Source organism: Coregonus clupeaformis, chromosome 21 (assembly GCF_020615455.1).
Source record: "Coregonus clupeaformis isolate EN_2021a chromosome 21, ASM2061545v1, whole genome shotgun sequence".
Taxonomy (NCBI): Eukaryota; Metazoa; Chordata; class Actinopteri; order Salmoniformes; family Salmonidae; genus Coregonus; species Coregonus clupeaformis.
Window position 1 is genome coordinate 50,630,182 of NC_059212.1, and position 19,827 is coordinate 50,650,008.

At 46.5% G+C, this 19,827-nt stretch overlaps 1 protein-coding gene across 1 annotated transcript; it reads right to left on the bottom strand.

Annotated features, from left to right (window-relative positions):
• Positions 1–749: 749 nt before the first annotated feature.
• ftr66 (finTRIM family, member 66) lies at positions 750–16,999 on the bottom strand. Its single transcript, XM_041842847.2, has 8 exons — positions 16,594–16,999; positions 12,429–12,970; positions 8,292–8,859; positions 2,376–2,471; positions 1,979–2,212; positions 1,709–1,868; positions 1,517–1,576; positions 750–1,339 (listed from the first exon to the last, which is right to left on the bottom strand). Exons 2-8 carry the CDS (start codon positions 12,836–12,838, stop codon positions 810–812), a joined length of 2,058 nt encoding a protein of 685 aa, XP_041698781.1. The 5' UTR covers positions 12,839–12,970; positions 16,594–16,999; the 3' UTR covers positions 750–809.
• Between the last annotated feature and the right edge of the window lie 2,828 nt (positions 17,000–19,827).

A 19,827-nucleotide genomic window follows, 5' to 3' on the forward strand; every position in this document is an offset into this window, starting at 1 on the left:
GTGCCATTAAACCCCTACAACTCATCCAGAATGCCGCAGCCCGTCTGGTGTTCAACCTTCCCAAGTTCTCTCACGTCACCCCGCTCCTCCGCACACTCCACTGGCTTCCAGTTGAAGCTCGCATCTGTTACAAGTCCATGGGGCTTGCCTATGGAGCTGTGAGGGGAACGGCACCTCCGTACCTTCAGGCTCTGAAGCGTTCATCCACCTCTGGCCTGCTGGCTCCCCTTCCTCTGCGGAAGCATAGTTCCCGCTCAGCCCAGTCAAAACTGTTCGCTGCTCTGGCACCCCAATGGTGGAACAAGCTCCCTCACGACGCCAGGACAGCGGAGTCACTCACCACCTTCCGGAGACATTTGAAACCCCACCTCTTTAAGGAATACCTGGGATAGGATAACGTAATCCTTCTACCCCCCCTAAAAAAATAAAATAAAACAATTTGTAAAGTGGTTATCCCACTGGCTATAGGGTGAATGCACCAATTTGTAAGTCGCTCTGGATAAGAGCGTCTGCTAAATGACGTAAATGTAAATGTAGATGGAACAGGGTAGACTTTTCTTTTCATTTCACTTCACAAGAAGGTATTTGCAGAATTAGCATTGAAATTATTGTACTTGATTGTTTTGCCAGCAAAATACAAATGATATTAACTCTACCGTAACTAAACTACTAATCTATACTTTAACTCTTCAGTAATAAACAAATAGAAACTGGGGTGAGCGACATATCTGAGACTATCAATTATTAACTTCACCATGAAACACATTTTCACACTTGCTACTGCCTTGCTCTCAGCTGTTGTTTCGCTTTCATTCCATCTGGCACAATTTAACGGAGACTCCAAAACACATAAACTCAAAGCCAGGATAGAGGGGCTGAGTAAATGTGGTTTGGACTCTATGGAGCAGGGTCATTGTGTCAGAGACGCTGTAGAAACACAGACTTCCTGCCCTGTGATCCAGGTACACTCCTATCCTAGAGGAGGTTGGGGTGGGGATTCTAGTGGCCACGTTATTGTGCCAGATGGTACAACCTTTTCTGGAACAGAACAAACTCCAGGACTTGTCATTGCGTCCAAAGTGGGAGTCGTTGCCCTCTCCTCTCCTGATCATCTCTTTGTACGCCACAGCCATGTTGATGCCACTCCCGCTCCACTCGGCTTCCCAGTAGCAGCGCCCCGACAGGGCCTCAGTACACAGAACCTGGCTCCAGTGATCAAACCTCTCTGGGTGCTCAGGGCAGGAGTGGTCCCTGGCCCTCACTGTCACCGCCCTGTTCTCCTCAGACACACTCAGGTCCCTGTGGGCTGTCCGCGGGTCCAGTGTGAGCTGACAGGAATCTACGAGGAAAGACGATGGAGGGTATGAAAGGAGGAGTCAGTGTACTACACTAATATGAAAGGAATGGTAACAAGAAGATGGATGGCATCCATAGAGCACTGCCAAGATGCAGATTTAGCCCTGAGCTAAGAGCAGATGCAGCGCTCTGGCCATTAATGGAGTTGAAACTGACTTACAGTATAAGAACTCTGGTCTGATCGAGGGCTCTGGACACTGCAGGAGTTTCACTGTGCCCGCTACAGAGGAATACGAATTAGACTTTATACAGTGAAGAGTAGTAATGTTCCGTAGAATGTTATTTTTTTCAATACTTTTAAAACAGCTTTAATGCAATACAGAGTGAATTACAGCAAAGTGTCCAGTCTCACCTGCCCTGGATATTTTAGGCCATTCCCCTTTGAACAGGTCTTCCAATCTCTTCTGGAGTGCTGATACTGAGGCTCGAACTTGACCAAAATCCACTAGAGGAACCACTGTGATTCTGAGTGTGTCTGTGAGTTCAGTCGATTTAGAGATTGACTGGCAGTTCTAGAATCCAGGAGAGAGGAAGACAAAGTTTGGGATGGATTACAAGATAAAAATAAATCAAAACACTGGACACCTTAATTATACAGAAGACAGAGCAGCAGTGATGCTACCTGTAGAAAATAGATGTGATCCTCTGTGTGTGAAAGCTGCTCCAGCTCACAGTCTTTCTTCCTCAGCTCAGCCACCTCCTGCACCAGTCTCTCTATGAGCCCTTCAGTCTGACTCACTGCAGTCTTCTCCTGGGCTCTGATCAGCTCTCTTACCTCACAGCACCTTCTGTCTATAGAACGGATTAGCTCAGTAAAGATCCTCTTGCTGTCCTCCACTGCTGTCTGTGCAGAGTGCTGGTGGGAGACACAGAGTGGGGTCAAGATAATAAATTTAGCCAAGAATGAACGAACTCGCAAAACCTCCCCCATCCACTAAAATATAGCTCAGAAATGCTTGAAAGTGGCTTCGGACTTGGTGGCGGCTGCCATTGCTCTACGGCTCTCCATAGTGCATCACCTTGAGTGATTCCAGAGCCTGTCTCAGATCCAGCAGTTCCTTTTCTTTGGCTTGGATTCTCAGTTTGGATTTCTTCCTCGTCTTCCCCAGCTGCCTCTGCAGGGACAAGGACACACCCACTGAACTATAAAGCCTATCTTAGTAAATATTTTGGGCTCATATAGCAGGCTATTCATCTTATGGTGAGTCGTTCGCTTTGTCAAATTGAATATTTAGCTTGTGAAAGCTGCAAGGTTGTTTAGTCTCCATAACACTCAACATACGTTCATATTTTATTTTAATGTTTTTATTACATTTTACATTCCTCAAAAAAGAAAAAGAAGCCTACTCAAAGGGACATATTGTGTCATAAAATGATCTACACATTCTATAACCCGTAACAGATATGCTGTGGGTGAAGGGTGTCACGATCGTCTACCAATGAGGAGGACCAAGGCGCAGCGTTGAATGCGAACATTTTATTTTATCAAGATGATCACACGATCAAAACAACAAAAACGAAACGTGACGTCCCTGGTTACATAAACCAACAAACACGGAACAAGAAACCACAAACACAAAGTGAAAAGACCGACAGTTAAATATGGCTCCCAATCAGAGACAACCAGCTGACACTCGTTGCCTCTGATTGGGAGTCACTCAGGCCAACATAGATATACAAACATAGACTTACACACCCTGGCTCAACATAACATAGTCCCCAGAGCCAGGGCGTGACAGTACCCCCCCCCAAAGGCGCGGACTCCGACCGCGCCAAACAACCACAACAGGGGAGGGACCGGGTGGGCACTCCGCCTCGGCGGCGGATCCGGCTCCGGACATGACCCAGGCACGGGTTGTGCTGGACTGACGCACGCGCACCCCTGGCTGGTGCGTGGAGGGAGGAACGGGCCTTACCAGGCTGACGACGCACACCGTAGGCTTGAGTGCGTGGAGCAGGGACAGGCCGGACTGGGCTGACGAGCACACCACTGACTTGGTGCGGGGAGCAGGAACGGGCCGGACCGGGCTGATGAAGCGCACCCCTGACTTGGTGCGGGGAGCAGGAATGAGCCGGACCGGGCTGACGACGCGCACCACTGACTTGGTGCGGGGGAGCTTGGATGGGCCGGACTGGGCTGGCGACGCGCACCACCGACTTGGTGCGGAGAGCAGGAACGGGCCGGACAGGGCTGACGAAACGCACCACAGACTTGGTGCGGGAGCAGGAATGGGCCGGACTGGGCTGGCGACGCGCACCACAGACTTGGTGCGGAGAGCAGGAACGGGCCGGACAGGGCTGGTGACGCGCACCACCGACTTGGTGCGGGGAGCAGGAATGAGCCGGACCGGGCTGATGACGCGCACCACTGACTTGGTGCGGGGAGCTTGGATGGGCCGGACTGGGCTGGCGACGCGCACCACAGACTTGGTGGGAGTGGTAGGAACAGGCCGGCCCGTACTGGGAACACACACCACTGGCCCTACGTGGGGATCAGGAACAGGCCAGACCGGACTGGCAACACACGCCAGTACCTCTCGCCGTGCCTCTACAACCTCCTTCCCCCTGGTGACCAGTGACTCCCGTAACCTGGCGGCCTCCTCTGCCAACCCGCTGGACCGCTCTATCGCGGCCTCCTGCTGCCCGACGTCGTGAGCCCCCCTAAAAAATTTTCTGGGGGTCTCTCCTCCCCGTGGGCCAGGCCTCCATCGTTCTCGCCAGACTCTCACCCCACTGCTCCAAAGTCCAACCTCTCTCCTCTTCTCTTGGCTTGGCCCAGTCGAGACTCCTACTCCACTGCTCCCAAGTCCATCCTCTCTCTTCTTCACGCTGCTTGGTCCTGTTATGGTGGTTTCTTCTGTCACGATCGTCTACCAATGAGGAGGACCAAGGCGCAGCGTTGAATGCGAACATTTTATTTTATCAAGATGATCACACGATCAAAACAACAAAAACGAAACGTGACGTCCCTGGTTACATAAACCAACAAACACGGAACAAGAAACCACAAACACAAAGTGAAAAGACCGACAGTTAAATATGGCTCCCAATCAGAGACAACCAGCTGACACTCGTTGCCTCTGATTGGGAGTCACTCAGGCCAACATAGTGTGATGTCACGAGAGGCTGTGTCCTGGAGGGACGTTACATCCCCCTGAGATGGCTGCAAACCCAGACAGCTATGGCTCCATCTGCTGGTATGGTCGGGAACTCCAACCCTCTATGGCCAATCTTCCCACGCAGCTGAAACCAATCAGGAGCTGATGAGCTGAAGGTTTGTTGAAGGGAAGAGACATGGTCTCCAAGCTGGGCTCTCTGGAGGACAAGAGTGCTGCACGTCCACTTCCATGAGGAATATAAGGATTTGGAGATACTTACCTTTGGGAAATACTCACCTTTGGATATATGCACCTGTGGAAATACGTGTGGGACATTTGGAAGGACGTTTTGCTGGGTTGGCCACTAGCTGCAACGTGGAATACAGTAAGGCTGGGGAAAAGTTATTTGAGCGAGGGGAGAGTTATGATTTTGGATGTGGAAGAGACATCCCTGAACTGTTAACCCTTAAGAGCCACCAGAGAACAGAATTGTGTTATACTTTCGTTAGTTTCCCAAGACCTTTAATAAAATCCTTGTTTTGGTTGAACCTGGTCTCATGCACTACTTGAGCAATCCCGCTGAAAGCTGTGTAGCCTCTCGTGATATCACAGATGGTGGAGAATACAGGCACGCTCAGCGTATAGTGCATGTCAGAGGAGGATACCGAAGGTTTGATCACCCAGTTTTCCAAGTTGGCGTAGGCTCCCCCGCCGACTGAAATGGAGGACATAGTGAAAGCCCTTGTTGCTGGCCAGCAAGCCCAGATGCAAGCAACGGGCTCTCTTGGAGGAGCAAAGAAAGCCAACCTTCTGAAGGCAGAGGAATTGCAGTTGCAGAGACAGAGGGTGGTCCAAAATACCCGCCCAATAAAGGCAAGTGACTTTATATCTAAGATGGGAGCTACCGATGACATTGAGGCATACCTGCATGCATTTGAGGCCACGGCCACTAGGGAAGCCTGGCCCAAGCAACAGTGGGTTGGTCTGTTAGCCCCCTTTCTAACCGGGGAATCGCTGAATGCTGTCCGGGACCTGGGCCCTGACCAGGTTACTGACTATGATGCCCTGAAGTCTGAGATCCTCAGCAGATATGGACTCACAAAGTTTGGTATGGCCCAGCGCTTTCACAGTTGGACCTTCCAACCAGACCAACCTCCTCGGGCGCAGATGCATGAACTTGTCCGAATCGCAAGGAAATGGCTGGATCCGCGAGAGGAATACAGCAAGCGGCGGTGGTGGAGGCCGTTGTGGTGGATAGGTTACCTACGCGCCCCTGCCTTATGAGGCAAAACGGTTCATCAGTCAACAGGCCTTGACCACGGCTGATCTGACCGTGGAAGCTGTGGAAAAGTACCAGGCCACAGCGGAGATGCTGAATGCTTCCGAAAAGACCCCCAGGAGGGCGGCCCCACCACAAATGGGAAGAACCCCGTCCAAAGGACCCCCAAGGTCTCGAACCCAGCCACGTCAGGACTTATCCCGGCTCCAGGGGGAGCCAGAAACCAGGCGGGTCAAGAAGAGTACACCAGGAGGGGAAACTTCGACAGTGTTGCCGGTGTGGGGGAGATGGGACATATCTCCTGGCAGGTGTGGGAAACCAGCCGATGAACCTATGCCCACTCGCAGAGTCCTCCAGCTCAGCACCCACACACCGTTTTACCTCGCTCTTGGGAGTCGTAGATGGCGGCCCAGATCGACCCCCCACCTGCCCGGTAACTGTGAATCACCATGATGTGGAGGGCCTTACTGGATTCTGGTAGTTGGGCCACCCTGGTGCGTAAGGATTTGGTGGGCCCAACGTGTCTGACCCCGGGAAAGTCCTCCCAGTTTCCTGTGTCCATGGGGACACCAGAGAATACCCCATTACTGAACTTACAATGACCAGCACACGGGGAACCATACACACGGCCGGCGGGGGTGGTTGATTCCCTCCCGTCCCTGTCCTAATTGGACGAGACTGCCCAGCCTTTTACCCACTCTGGAGAGAGTCTCAGGAGAGGATAACCCGAGTACCTCGGAAACGGAGAGGCAAGACTCATCCTGGGAAGGCTCCGGTGCAATCCTCCGAGTTACTCACTCCCCGCCCGGGCTCGGATAGGGATGGCAGGTGCCCAGACCGACACAGAGACGGAGCTACAGAATCTGGACAAAGAACTGTCTGGTCTGAAGGGGTCCGCTGAGAGGTATCGTTTGTTAAAGCAACAGTTAGACATGAAGACAGAAGAGTTAGATATCCTCCAGGCTAAACTCCAACAGAGCTCCTTCCCTAAGCAACAGGAGGAGCTGGGAGGCTGCGCAGGACCATCGAGGAGTGTGAGGAGACCCTCGCAGTAGTAAGGAGGTCCAGAAGAAGGCAGAGGAGAAGTACAAGGTGTTGGGGAACAAGATGAAGAATGCGGAGGCAGAGAGAGAGAAGGAACTGAAAGCTGCTCAACAGAAGCTAAACTCTGCTAAAACCAAGGCTGATGCGTTCAGTAAGAAACTCAAGGAGAGACAACAGGAGGCTGAGTCCCTGGTCCTAGAGTTGGAGGAGTTGAAGAGAGAGCAGTCTGGCAAGCACCACGGCAATGCGGGCGCCCTCTCCCGGCGTGATGCCTTCTTCGCTGCCTTTACCGACGAGGACGTCGGTCCCGAGGAGGGGGATGTGTGATGTCACGAGAGGCTGTGTCCTGGAGGGACGTTACATCCCCCTGAGATGGCTGCAAACCCAGACAGCTATGGCTCCATCTGCTGGTATGGTCGGGAACTCCAACCCTCTATGGCCAATCTTCCCACGCAGCTGAAACCAATCAGGAGCTGATGAGCTGAAGGTTTGTTGAAGGGAAGAGACATGGTCTCCAAGCTGGGCTCTCTGGAGGACAAGAGTGCTGCACGTCCACTTCCATGAGGAATATAAGGATTTGGAGATACTTACCTTTGGGAAATACTCACCTTTGGATATATGCACCTGTGGAAATACGTGTGGGACATTTGGAAGGACGTTTTGCTGGGTTGGCCACTAGCTGCAACGTGGAATACAGTAAGGCTGGGGAAAAGTTATTTGAGCGAGGAGAGTTATGATTTTGGATGTGGAAGAGACATCCTGAACTGTTAACCCTTAAGAGCCACCAGAGAACAGAATTGTGTTATACTTTCGTTAGTTTCCCAAGACCTTTAATAAAATCCTTGTTTTGGTTGAACCTGGTCTCCTTGCACTACTTGAGCAATCCCGCTGAAAGCTGTGTAGCCTCTCGTGATATCACAATAGATATACAAACATAGACTTACACACCCTGGCTCAACATAACATAGTCCCCAGAGCCAGGGCGTGACAAAGGGAAAATGTAGATCTCCCTTAAGAGTATCATGTTACACATTGGCACATCATCTCAGTCAGATAGTCAAAAGAGATGAAGAGGTTTTGCATGTGGAAACATAGTGAATGCTGCCACATTCAAAGCAACTGACTGAACTGATGACAGGCACCTGACACGCCTTATCCAGGATTGGATACCTTCCTCAGATCCCTGGTTACATATAGGCAGGTGTCAGATACAGAGTTAACATTTGAATATGGGAAAGGAAGTTCTATTGATATTGATAGAAACTTCCCTCTGACCTTTAGATTTTATGGCCTCAACTCTGATCATTATCAGGGAAATGTTCACATTGTTCAAATGATATCCATCACTCCCAGTATAGAAGGCGCCAAACATACTCCTTCCTTATAGTTATCAGTCATAGGAATGGACATAAGTATTCTTAATGCACATAACATACTTTCAGAAATTGACATATTCTATCATGGTTAAACAACTGAGGTTGAAGGACAAGTGATTATTGTTTTTCAGTCCTTACCTGTTTCTTAGTGCTTTCTTCTGCAGCTGAGACGGTAGCATGGCTCCTGTGTTCATCCATCACACACAGCAGACAGACACACTGCTGATCAGTACGACAGTAGATCTCCAGTAGTCTATCATGATGAGAGCAGATCCGCCCCTGCAGCGGCATGGTGGCTTCAACCAGGGTATGCTTCTTAAGGGCAGGAGATTCGTTGTGAGTGTGGAGGTGCGCTGCACAGTAAGAGGCCAGACACACCAAACAGGATCTGATGGCTTTGATCTGACCACCGAGGCAGATATCACACGCCACATCTCCAGCTTCAGCATACCGGCAGCGTTGACCAGAGGGTGCAGCTTGGAGTCCTCCTGACTTCAGTTTCTCCACCATCTGTGCCAAAATTGTGTTTCTCTTCAGAATTGGTCTTGGAGTGAAGGTCTGTCTGCACTGAGGACAGCTGAAGATGTTAGAGGAGTCATCTTCACCCCAGCAGCCCCTGATACAGCCCATACAGTAGCGGTGTCCACAGGGGATAGCTACTGGCTCCTTCAGTAACTCCAGACAAATTGAGCAGCACAATTGGTCTCTATCCAGAGGACCTGTTTGTGCCATTCTCTACCAGAGACAGAGGGAGATTGTATAAGCTTCTCTGGAGCCGCCTGTGGCATCCCATTTATAAACCTACATATGCAAAGCAGCAACCCACAACCACACCTCCCACAGTGGTTTGGGGTGTGTGTGTGCGCGTGTGTGTGTGTGTGCACACGTTTGAGAGAGATCGAGAGAGACATTGAGAAATCATTTAAGTGTTAGTTTATTTTGTACAATAAACAAGGACAAAGAAAGATAGGCTATAATTCAGGGATCATTAACTAGATTCAGCCGCAGGCTGATTTCTTCTTAAGGGGATGGTCAGGAGCCAGAACATAATTACAAATATTTTGTAAACTCCAAATTGACTGCAAGAAGCCCAAACAGATATAACATTTGACTAAAACATAATAATTTCAAACCTTGCTTACATTTGTATACAATCACATATCTCTCTCTATTATATGTGGGAATACCTTGAAACAGATTTCACTTGGAGCTGATTTGCTGGTGTTGTTAGTCCTTTATGTCCAACAAATAAAAACTGTTGAGGAACCCCACTATCATTTATCACATTACTTTTATTGAACACTGGATTGTATGTTCCCATAACACTGATGTGGTATGCTGTGGTGGAAATTCTAACAACTTCATTATAAGATTTGCAAAAATGGAGCAATCAACAATCACGCAAATAGTTCAGAGTTGAAAGCCCAATGAACAGAGTTGGCTCTCTCCTTTTATAGAAAGTACATCCTCTTATCTATGTGACAGTTAGCAGATGTGCAGAAACAGGCCCTGTAATTTAGCTCATCTGTGGAAATCAAGATAGCTGATATCGCCACCATTCTCTGTTCCCACATAGCTAAATTCCTGCCGACTGTAAACACAAGAGGTCACATACTGCAGTCGTACCCAAACGGCTCATAAATCTGTATGCTCAGATTTATGACTAAGTAACACAAGACAAGTTTGTATCAGTAAAAAAATACTAGTATATAACAATGGACAAATCTTTAACCTCTACGGGATCGGTGACCCGTATATGGGACGGTTGAGCTAACGTGCGCTAATGTGATTAGCATAACGGTTGTAAGTAACAGCAAACTTTCCAGGACATAGACATGTCTTATATGGGCAGAAAGCTTAAATTCTTGTTAATCTAACTGCACTGTCCAATTTACAGTAGCTATTACAGTGACAATATACCATGCTATTGTTTGAGGAGTGCACAACAACAACAAAAATTATCACGGCAACTGGTTTGATACATTCACCTCTGAAGGTAAATAATGTACTCTTGCTCTGATTCGCCATCCTGAGGGTCCCAGAGATAAAATGTAGCATAGTTTTGTTTGATCAAATCCATTTTCATATTCAAATGTAGGAACTGGGTTCTACAGTTTGAACCCTTGCTGTCTCTGGCTCCACACCCACCCTGCCCGGCAATCTAGATGTGTGAAAGTTAGTGTATAAGCTAATGATCCATCATGACATTCCTGAGAGTGTGTAAACTTACATTTTGTATTACCATATAATTTTTTGTATGTTCTCTATAGTTATGTACTTGAAAATGTATCAATTGACCAATTCGGCACATTTGGGCAGACTTGATACAAAATAGTCCAGTGCAACGCTTCACTGGATCAATCTGAAACTTTGCACACACACTGCTGCCATCTAGTGGCCAACATCTAAATTGCGCCTAAACTGCAATATTATATTGTGGATTTTCTCTTGCATTTCAAAGATGATGGAACAAGAAAAATAATAGAAAACGCATGTTTTTTGTTTGTATTATCTTTCACCAGATCTAATGTGTTATATTCTCCTACATTAATTTCACATTTCCATAGTGTTTCCTTTCAAATGGTATCAAGAATATGCATATCCTTGCTTCAGGTCCTGAGCTACAGGCAGTTAGATTTAGGTGAAAATTGAAAAAAAAAGGGTCCGATCCTTAAGAGGTTAAGTAAAAAACAGCACATAGTATGTCTAATTAAACAGCATAGTATGTAATTAATTAATTTCCTCCACAATGCACAGTCTCAACAGGCACAGCGGTATTAAAAAAAGTCATGTTTAGTAACAGCAGGAAGTAGAGAGGACGATGCAGTAAATGGATGTCTCCCTCTCTATGACAAAGTGGACATTCTCATCCACAAGAGCATACTGTTACAGCAGTACAAAGCAATGGGCCAGATTAAGAATAATACATTTTCCTAACAACTTGTAGTTTTTATTCTAAGATGTTTTTGGAGACGCCATAGCCTACAGAGAATGGGTTATAGCGAACACATAAGTGTCAAACAGTAAGTGTTCATTACACAGTGAGTTTGAATTCGGTTACCTTAATCAAATATTATTTCAACATACAATATACTCCTGATATGTAGCTTGGCAGAATATGAAAATATAAAAATTGTGAAAACACGAATGTAAAATGAGCAAAAAAGCTACGCTAACATACAGTATATCTTTACATTAATTCAAACACAATGTTCTACTTCAAGTCTTGAAAACATTGGAGCAGTGTACGAATCTTCTAGGAATTACTTAGGGGTTTGATTGAATGATTTATATCCCTTCGTAACTCATCTTAAACAAACTAGGAAGGTGTGAGTTGTTCTGTAAAATCTACCTACAGTCTTCCATAATGTCTAAAAAGTAATGCTTATTAAAAGACCATTGAAAGTTGTAAGACTTTAGATGATCTATAGTAATGTCAATATACTCAGCAGATCCATCCTGTCTTTGGAATACTGTGTTTATGAGCGTGTCAGATAATCAGAGCTCAAACTTAGAAAAGATCTTTACATCTGATCAGAGTTCTTGGGTCCATAAAACCATCATTGTGTAAGGTATTTTCCTTTTGCCTGAAATAACAGAAATTATGTATAGTCTTTCTCTTAGTGTGGAGGTGACTAATGTCTGAACATTGATATATAAATGACGCAAAATACAGTAAGCAGTATATCTTTGTTTCTCCCTCCCTCTTTCTTTCCCTCTTCATTTCTACTCCTCAACCTCTCTCTCCATTCCACTCAAATCAACTACCTCCTCTCGTTCTTCCCCTCTATACCTTTTCCTCACACAGTAATAAACACCAGTCGGGCAGAGTAGATCAGGTCTGCCAGGTAGAGCACAAAGTTGACTGCAGTGAGCACAGCCACAGCCATCTGCTTGTCCCATACGCACAGTCCCAGAGTGCTACCACAGGAACTGGGCCTGGAGGAGGAGCCCCCGTGCTTCCTGTCAAACTTAAAAATGGGCCAGACAATGGTGGCGGAGAGGTACATGACGACAGCCAGTAGGGCGTAGGCAGACAGGAAGCGGGCGAAGGGGAAAGGCAGGCAGCCAGTGCACTCGCAGATACACAGCACAATGATGGCCGCCGACAGGATGAAACAGATGCAGTAGACTGCCAGGCACCACCTCAGTGCATCGTGAGAGTCGTAGGACACCGGGTCGCTGATGAAGACGAAGATGACGCAAGCCACAAAGGTTTCACACACTTTCAGCAGACCCGGGGCGGTGGCCATGTAACCAGCTACCTCACCTGGCCGGGCTTTGCTGATGCTCACCTCACTCATGTAAGCGATGGTGGCCAGGCAGGAGAAGACGGTGGCCACGATGCGGTAGTCTTGCATCTTGCTGTGGGAGGTCTGGCCCTTGAGGAAGTAGAGGGGGAAGATGATGGAGGCGGAGAGGCAGAGCAGGGAGGCATAGCAGGCGAAGGTGATGGGGAAGTTCTTCCAGGAGACGGGGGCACGGGTCTGCAGGCCAAACAGCTCTACTAGCAGCACCAGCAGGGTCCCAGCGAAGCTGAAGGACCAGCAGAACACACACCAGTCCCCTGTACCGTGTAAGAGGTTGGCCCCATGGACGGTCACAGCAAAGGCCACACAGGAGAAGACCAGAGCACACAAACGCACCCAGAACAGGGGGTTGGAGTGCACCACCACTATCGGCATGATGGGATATGGATGATGCTTGACAACTAGGACGGGTTAGACTGAAGTGAAGGACTGAATTGGCCAGAGATGTAGGTGTTTCTGTGGAATACTGTAGGCCTACTGTTCTTGGTGCATCTGTGGCAGAGGGATCTATAAGGAGACACAGAATAGAGAGCAGCTGTCAATAACAAATAACAAATTGACAGCATTCATTCATATATTTAAAAAAAAATCACAGCAAGTATAGATTCCATTATGATTTTCAATGGTCATTCTTGACGAGGTATCATATTTGGACTCATGACAGCAACAGTTGCAATTTGTGTAATTATCTCCATCTCAACACGAAAGTTGAAAATAAATCAAAAACAAGGATTTCATATTTCGATACCATGTACAAGGAGAATCGAAAGTATAGGTTCCATCTTTTCAGTTTTATACTCTGTGAGAGGGCTTTATCAGCTGATGGATTCCTGTTCTGTGAGTCAGTAAACCAGCGAATCAGAGTCACTGGACATTCTTTCACCCCCCCTTTTCAGACAGGCGTGGTGCTGAGACCTCCACCCGACCTCACAGCCAATCTGTCATCAGCCTCTGCAAAAGGGCCTCATCCACATCATCCAGAGACACTCAGGGCTGCTCCCTCCCACTATCCCCCACTCTCCCCTCCACAAGTAATAGTGAGTCCATGTTCTCAGTTTACATACCGTTGAGGGACTCAAATAAACATAGAGACACATGTTTACATTAATAAAAGTAGTTGTTCAGACAGCAGGGGACAGAGAGTGGGAGCAAGGGGGGGAGGGATATGGATAGAGAGAAAGAGGAAAAAGAGATGAATTAAGATTTTAAAAATGGACAAACTCAAAGTGAGAGTGACCAAAGCAGCCAGGCAGAAAAGGATAGTTGAAGTAAGAGGAGAAAAAAGGAGGGAAAATGGGGAAAGCCCTGTGCCTTAACCTCAGAAGGACACATTTTAAACACTATGACGAAGAGGAATAGCAGAGCAGTGAGTCACCTCTCTCTCTCTCTGTCTCTCTCTCCCCCGTAAGATTTTCCAACTCGTTGATTTATCCCAGATGTGCAGACTGCTGCCGAACTGCAAACTGAGTCGAAGGTGCCAAGTCCCTTTTCCATCTTTCCTCACGTTCTCTTTTTTATTTTTACACTTTCCCTCCCTCCCACTCCCCCCTTCCCCCTCCCCCTCTCTCTTCCTCTCTCTTGTTCCCTCTGAAAGAGAAACACAAATAATGTAAACCCCTTAGAAAAACCCAGTCAGGGAAAACCCATCCCCTCCCTGCCATTACTTGGTACTTATGGAATCATGTCAGGAAAATTGGTAAAACATTTACAAGACCATAGAGTCCCTGCACGGAAAGTCGCCTTTTAAGGGGTGGCATGGAAAAGACTACGTTATCACCCAAACAGAGGAACTTCCCTTTAGAGATACGCTCACACATAGCCTGGATAGGAGGGAAAACAGGATATTACAGTAACACCCGCTCTCACACACACACATGCTTGAGGGTGAGGACACTCAGTGTTTGTTTGCAGCCAGGGTCACGAGCGTTGTCATGACACAACATGGTTAACTCGATTTCACCCATAATTCAGTTAAAGAGCTATGGGCTCCCAGGCTGCTGGGCCTAGACACAAGACCAACTCTAGTCTGTAAGTTAATGATCCCACGGTGGAGGGAGGGAAAAGGAGAAGACTACAGAAATACATTAAGGCCATGTTGTGTTGTAAATACAAACAGCTCTTTGATGATGCGCTCTCAGTTAAGATAAAATGGAATATGTGTCCATAATGTTCAGATGTTGTTTCAATATGCACCATAGTTCAGCTGCAATAATAAGGGGAACTATTTGTTTATTAGTCTTACATGTGTTCTGATCAATAGTAGACACTATACATTTTACATTTTAGTCATTTAGCAGACACTCTTATTCAGAGCGACTTACAGTTAGTGAGTGCATACATTTTCATACTGGTCCCCCGTGGGAATCGAACCCACAACCCTAGCATTGCAAGCGCCATGCTCTACCAACTGAGCTACACGGGACTACATTCACACAAAAAACACAATATATACAAAAGTATGTGGACACCCCTTCAAATTAGTGGATTCGGCTTTTTCAGCCACAACCATTGCTGACAGGTGTATAAAATCAAGCACACATCCATGCAATCTCCATAGACAAACATTGGCAGTAGAATGGCCTTAATAAAGAGCTCAGTGACTTTCAACGTGGCACCCTCATAGGATGCCACCCTTCCAACAAGTCAGTTAGTCAAATTTTTTGCCCTGCTAGAGCTGCCCTGGTCAACTGTAAGTGCTGTTATTGTGAAGTGGAAACTTTGAGGAGCAACAACGGCTCAGCCGCGAAGTGGTAGGCCACACAAGCTCACAGAACGGGACTGCTGAGTGTTGAAGCGCGTAGCGCGTAAAAATCATCTGTCCTCGGTTGCAACACTCACTACAGAGTTCCAAACTGCCTCTGGAAGCAACGTCAGCACAAGAACTGTTCGTCAGGAGCTTCATGAAATGGGTTTCCATGGCCGAGCAGCCACACACAAGCCTAAGATCACCATGTGCATTACCAAGCATCAGCTGGAGTGGTGTAAAGCTCGCCACCATTGGACTCTGGAGCAGTGGAAACGTGTTCTCTGGAGTGATGAATCACACATGGTCTGGCAGTCTGATGGACGAATCTGGGTTTGGCGGATGCCAGGAGAACGCTACCTGCCCCAATGCTTATTGCCAACTGTAAAGTTTGGTGGAGGAGGAATAATGGTCTGGGGCCCCTTAGTTCCAGTGAACGGAAATCTTAACGCTACAGCATACAATTAATTCTGTGCTTCCAACTTTGTGGCAACAGTTTGGGGAAGGCCCTTTCCTGTTTCAGCATGACAATGCCCCCTGTGCACAAAGTGAGGTCCATACAGAAATGGTTTGTCGAGATGGGTGTGAAAGAACTTGACTGGCCTGCACAGAGCCCTGACCTTAACTCCATCGAACACCTTTGGGATGAATTGGAACGCAGACTGCGAGCCAGGCCTAATTGCCCAACATCAGTGCCCGACCTCACTAATGCTCGTGGCTGAATGGAAGCAAGTCCCCACAGCAATGTTCCAATCTAGTGGAAAGCCTTCCCATAAGAGTGGAAGCTCTTATAACAGCAAAGGGGGAAACAACTCCATATTAATGCACATGATTTTGGAATCAGATGTTCGACGTGCAGGTGTCCACATACTTTTGGTCACGTAGTGTATATCAGAGCCCTCATATTCAAAAGAGTCAGCTGAAATCGGTTTACAACTTCCCCGTTATTCTGGTTGCCTATTGACAACCACAGTCTGAGTTGAGGTGTGACGTGCAAATTGTGCCACGCCCTGGAGTTTCTCAGTTTTACAAAATATGTATCCACAATCAAGTCATTCATAGAAAACAAAAACATTTGAATGGCAAACATGTTTTACAAACACCACAGCAGTTATTTTCTTGACTCTCCTATGTTGTGTCTTAAATATTGCTAATTACAAGCTATTTACTTGATCCCGTGCAAAAGTGATGTTTTATTTCCAACGCTCACTGTGAAAATTATTATTTTCAATAGACTGTTTAAACTATAGAAAAGCATGCAGTTAGGACAAGTTTCAACTGTTTGTAGAACATTTTGTAGTCAACATATACGATTACGTTAGCTCTCGAATAGACCAGTATTCTATTACACAATCTCAAATATAACCCCGAAACAAAAAGATATTACCTTTCCGTTAGTTTTGTGACTGCAAAATCCTTTGTTCTCTCTCAGGATCTCCAATCGAATGGTAGTTTACAATGGTAACCTTCCTTGTCCTGACTTTAAGGCTAGTCTACTACAGTCATAGCACGAAAAAACCTTCCACCCAGCTCACCGCCCATTGCAACCAGGTCTCAAATGACTCAACCGTTATTTCCACATCTTTCTACTGTGCGTCATCCCAATCCACCCCTCCTCCACTTAAAATTGCTCTCGAGTAAGTAGAATTGATTGTGTTTTCCGTAGGCTAAAAGTGAGTTGCCTAGAGGTCTGGATCTGTGCGTCCTCAATCAATAGGTCAGTAGCTGAATAGTCTCTATATTAACAACCTGATATGAATTAATGAAATCATGTCAATGAAATAATTACAGGTAAAATAATTGAATTGATTGTCATTTGGTTATTATATGGTTTAATTTGGCACGATGGTTTCAACTTAAAGCAGCAACGTCCTTCAATTGGATAAAATAACAGATTGTTATGGGCTACAGAATGATGTCATCAGTAGCTAGGCTACCAAGATAATACATTATTTTGCATGTACTACTATTCGTTATTTTTTAAAACTTTTTTCTCACATTATTTGTATTATGTTGCTAAGAAACAGAGGCAGTTCCCCTGGAAACCACTATTTATTTACTTATAACGTGATGTAAGTGACTCAGAAACATCCGTTTCAGGACCTGGGTCAAAGATTGAAGGCATCCAGCACAAAGCTGCACCAAGAGCTGAAGGACACACATGCAGTGGCGGTTCTAGACACATTTTACTAGGGGGGCCAAGGAGGGGCCAGTGTTTAATCAGGGGGGCACACATAAAAAAACTGGCAACACATGATATTCAAAGATTATAAACTTTATTTTACTTTAAAATCATATGACATTTATTATAACACGTATTTTGTACAAGAGTGCAGATGCAAGAGAGATAGTGCCATAAAAATGAAAAAATAAATAAATAAATAAAAATTAAAAAGTACAGGGTACAAATACAGGGTTCATATTCAATGTGAACAAAACTCCAGGATACAACAAAGGGTACAACAATGTGCCATTTCCTATTTATGGAAGCCCCACTACTGTGGACAGTTGATTCCACATTTTGTTTTAAGAAAGAAAACTTTCTGAGTGATTTATAAACAAAACACACTACCCTGTATCCATTTAGGTAAAATAAACCAAATCAGAAAAGAAATTCAATTCAAAGAGGCTTTACTAGCATGACCATATTGACATACAGTATTGCTAAAGCACATAAACAGGGAAACGTGTTACACATTAACATCCAGTAGTCCAATAGGATGCAGACAATAAACATTAAGTTAACATTCGTTTAAAAGCAACAATCATGTCAACACAATGTAGCAATATGAACAACACTGATGGATATCAGCAACAACATGAAAACAAGAATATTACAGGTGTCTGTGTGTGTGTGTGTGTGTGTCTGTGTCTTTGTGTACTTCAATCAATTTTATTTTATATAGCCCTTCGTACATCAGCTAATATCTCGAAGTGCTGTACAGAAACCCAGCCTAAAACCCCAAACAGCTAGTAATGCAGGTGTAGAAGCACGGTGGCTAGGAAAAACTCCCTAGAAAGGCCAAAACCTAGGAAGAAACCTAGAGAGGAACCAGGCTATGAGGGGTGGCCAGTCCTCTTCTGGCTGTGCCAGGTGGAGATTATAACAGAACCATGCCAAGATGTTCAAAAATGTTCATAAGTGACAAGCATGGTCAAATAATAATCAGGAATAAATCTCAGTTGGCTTTTCATAGCCGATCATTAAGAGTTGAAAACAGCAGGTCTGGGACAGGTAGGGGTTCCATAACCGCAGGCAGAACAGTTGAAACTGGAATAGCAGCAAGGCCAGGCGGACTGGGGACAGCAAGGAGTCACCACGGCCGGTAGTCCCGACGTATGGTCCTAGGGCTCAGGTCTCTCAGTTGGCTTTTCATAGCCGATCATTAAGAGTTGAAAACAGCAGGTCTGGGACAGGTAGGGGTTTCGTAACCGCAGGCAGAACAGTTGAAACTGGAATAGCAGCAAGGCCAGGCGGACTGGGGACAGCAAGGTGTCAGCATGCCCGGTAGTCCTGACGTATGGTCCTAGGGCTCAGGTTCTCAGAGAGAAAGAGAGAACGAGAGAATTAGAGAGAGCATACTTAAATTCACACAGGACACTGGATAAGACAGGAGAAATACTCCAGGTATAACCAACTAACCCCAGCCCCCGACACATAAACTACTGCAGCATAAATACTGGAGGCTGAGACAGGAGCGGTCCGGAGACACTGTGGCCCCATCCGAAGAAACCCCGGACAGGGCCAAACAGGAAGGATATAACCCCACCCACTCTGCCAAAGCACAGCCCCCGCACCACTAGAGGGATATCCTCAACCACCAACTTACAATCCTGAGACAAGGCCGAGTATAGCCCACAGAGGTCTCCACCACAGCACAAACCAAGGGGGGCGCCAACCCAGACAGGAAGATCACGTCAGTAACTCAACCCACTCAAGTGACGAACCCCTCCTAGGGACGGCATGAAAGAGCACCAGCAAGCCAGTGACTCAGCCCCTGTAACAGGGTTAGAGGCAGAGAACCCCAGTGGAGAGAGGGGAACCGGCCTGGCAGAGACAGCAAGGGCTGTTCGTTGCTCCAGAGCCTTTCCGTTCACCTTCACACTCCTGGGCCAGACTACACTCAATCATATGACCTACTGAAGAGATAAGTCTTCAGTAAAGACTTAAAGGTTGAGACCGAGTCTGCGTCTCTCACATGGGTAGGCAGACTGTTCCATACAAATGGAGATCTATAGGAGAAAGCCCTGCCTCCCGCTGTTTGCTTAGAAATTCTAGGGACAATTAGGAGGCCTGCGTCTTGTGACCGTAGCGTACGTATTGGTATGTACGGCAGGACCAACTCGGAAAGATAGGTAGGAGCAAGCCCATGTAACGCTTTATAGGTTAACAGTAAAACCTTGAAATCAGCCCTTGCCTTAACAGGAAGCCAGTGTAGGGAAGCTAGCACTGGAGTAATATACGATAATACGATCGTTCTCCTGTATATTATGAGTACAGCGACTGCAATTAGAAGACATCATGTTAATGTTACTACTTAGCTTCGGCTGTTGAAGATGTTGACGAACCATGTCCAGATAAAGCGTCCGGAGTGAAAAAGTTGAATGAGGGAAAAAAGTT